Source organism: Solea solea, chromosome 12 (genome assembly GCF_958295425.1).
Source record: "Solea solea chromosome 12, fSolSol10.1, whole genome shotgun sequence".
NCBI classification, from domain to species: Eukaryota; Metazoa; Chordata; class Actinopteri; order Pleuronectiformes; family Soleidae; genus Solea; species Solea solea.
Window position 1 is genome coordinate 28248624 of NC_081145.1, and position 2638 is coordinate 28251261.

A 2638-nucleotide genomic window follows, 5' to 3' on the forward strand; every position below is an offset into this window, starting at 1 on the left:
TTTCACTTCAAAAAGTTAAAATATGAAGTGGAAACGTCTTTATATATTTGTGCCTAAAGTGGTTCATTCTAAGTTTAAATCAGTTCTCTTTTCCTTTTTTTACTTCCTGTTGTCATGACAACATTTACATGGTCAACTTTCATCACGTGCGTGTGTGTGTGTGTGTGTGTGTGTGTGTGGCTACTGTAGACAGCATGAAAACTAACCCTTGTGCTTTTGTTGTTGCAAAACGTCCAAGTTTCAAATCAGACGCAGCAGTGAGAAGAAACCGAGTGTAATGCAGTCAAAGGCGGGGACTGATTTAGTGATTTAGTGATTTAGTGAGACGAGTTCCCGCTGCCAAACAAACGTCATGTGTGTCACTTCCTCCAGCAGGCGGACAGACGTCTTCACTGCAGCTCACAGCCAGATGACGCTCAAAGCTCCCGACAGGAAGCTCCGCTCAGAGAGAAACACTGCTTTCAGTTTGAGACCACGGTTTGTCGTGGACTTGTCCGACCGCTTCTTATTCAAGCGCCTCCATGTTTGAAAATGTGTCTGAAAACTATTTGTAAAAAGGATAGAGCGGAATATTTAAGCACATGTTTACTGCCGGTCAGACTAAGACAATAATTCGGTTTTCTTAATGTCATGTAAACACGATAGACCGAGTAAAATCCAGCTGGTCTTAGTCGGACTAACATACCTGGATAGTGCGATTCATAGTCCGACTACTCCTGCATGTATACACTTAGTCAGACTAAGACAATAATTCGGTTTTCTTAATGTCATGTAAACACGATAGACCGAGTAAAATCCAGCTAGTCTTAGTCAGACTAACATACCTGGATAGTGTGATTCATAGTCTGACTACTCCTGCATGTATACACTTAGTCAGACTAAGACAATAGTTTGGTTTTCTTAATGTCATGTAAACACGATAGACCGAGTAAAATCCAGCTGGTCTTAGTCAGACTAACATACCTGGATAGTGCGATTCATAGTCCGACTACTCCTGCATGTATACACTTAGTCAGACTAAGACAATAATTCGGTTTTCTTAATGTCATGTAAAGATGATAGTCCGAGTAAAATCCAGCTGGTCTTAGTCGGACTAACATACCTGGATAGTGCGATTCATAGTCCGACTACTCCTGCATAACTAGTGCTGAGCAGAGAAAAGGTTTTGTGTTGTCGCTGGAGTAACTGATGCCTTCCTGTGTGGATTTACTGACCACAAACTGACAACGACAGCAGCATCACATGAGTCCAACCATCAGCCTGAAAGCCACAACACGCCGTTAAAAAACATTTCACCCTCACAAATAATCATCCACTCACCGACCTGCAGGGCAAACCTCCGCGGTCATCGCACTAAGTTCTACACTGATTCAATTTAGGTGACCACTGGGATTATAACTCTGCTGCTCAAATGTACGGAAACACAATTTAATCAGAGGGAAAACAGGAAAATGGTGTCAAATGTACACGTGTACGGTTTTTAAGTGCAAGCACCAGCACGTGAAGGTGGAGATGTTCATCAGTCATTGACTTTGCTATGGAATTAGCAGCTGGAAGATCAGTCAGACTAACTTGGTTGACATCAATGACCCGGTCGGCTCCTTTTCTAACAACCCAACAAAATAATGATGGATGTTTACAATCTGTATGAAACAATCATTATCATTTTCAAAAGGTTTTCCAACAGTAAAAGTCTGTAAACCGCTCACTCTCCCACACCAAAGTCCAGAGAGAAATCAGTGATTTTAACATCACACACACGCAGGAGCTGCTGGTCCTCTGCTGCCTCGTGTGGTCACTGTGTCACTGAGGATAATCTGAATAAAGAATGTCAAACAGAATTTTACAAAATAAGACATTTGAACTTAGTGATGGAGGCAGCAGTGTGTGTGTGTGTGTGTGTGTGTGTGTGTGTGTGTGTGTGTGTGTGTGTGAGTGAGACGTTAAAATCACTGCTTTTCTCTGTGGACTTTGGTGCAGGGAGAGTGAAGTTAGTGTCACTGACGTTAATCTGAACAAAGGATTTCAAAACCCTGAAGTTACAAAAGTGATAAAGACTTTACATTACAGTGCAATAAGTATTTTGTAATAGAGTCTTAAAATCGTATTACTTTAACAGTAATTACCTCGTAATAACAATAGAAAAATGATGATGAATTTAATTTTTGTATTATGTTAATTATCAAGTTTAATTTGTACATTTTCTTATGTGAACGTATTATACTGATAATAGTTTATAGTCATTCTCATGAGCAACATATTATCTGTATATTACTTTAGTTAACTGTTATTTTATCTCCTTATTAACACATGATCACATTTTCATCACCACGCTGACATTACCGTGTTCTACCACATTTTTTTGTTTTTTTTAAAAAACTGGTTGGTATTGTCAATCTGTCACCATGGCAACAAGTGCTTTCCATTAAAAGTGTCGAGTCTTTAAAGTCACAGTTTCAGTGACAAGCCATCACCTGCCACACCTGTGTGTGTGTGTGTGTGTGTGTGTGTGTCTCTCTCTCTCTCTCTCGCTCGCTCGCTCACCTGGCAGGAGGCTGCAGGTCCACAGCAGCAGCAGCAGCAGGAGGAGATTATAATCCATGACTGTGGTTGAAGCAGACTGTGTGTGTGTGTGTGA

General features: G+C 40.7%; 1 protein-coding gene across 1 annotated transcript in view; it reads right to left on the reverse strand.

The window, feature by feature from the left end:
• Positions 1 to 2638, reverse strand: part of itga11b (integrin, alpha 11b) — a 27952-nt gene extending 25314 nt beyond the window's left edge. Inside the window, exon 1 of the mRNA XM_058645233.1 lies at positions 2545 to 2638. Coding sequence (XP_058501216.1) covers positions 2545 to 2602 — 58 coding nt within the window. The 5' untranslated portion in view covers positions 2603 to 2638. The remainder of the gene's footprint in view (positions 1 to 2544) is intronic.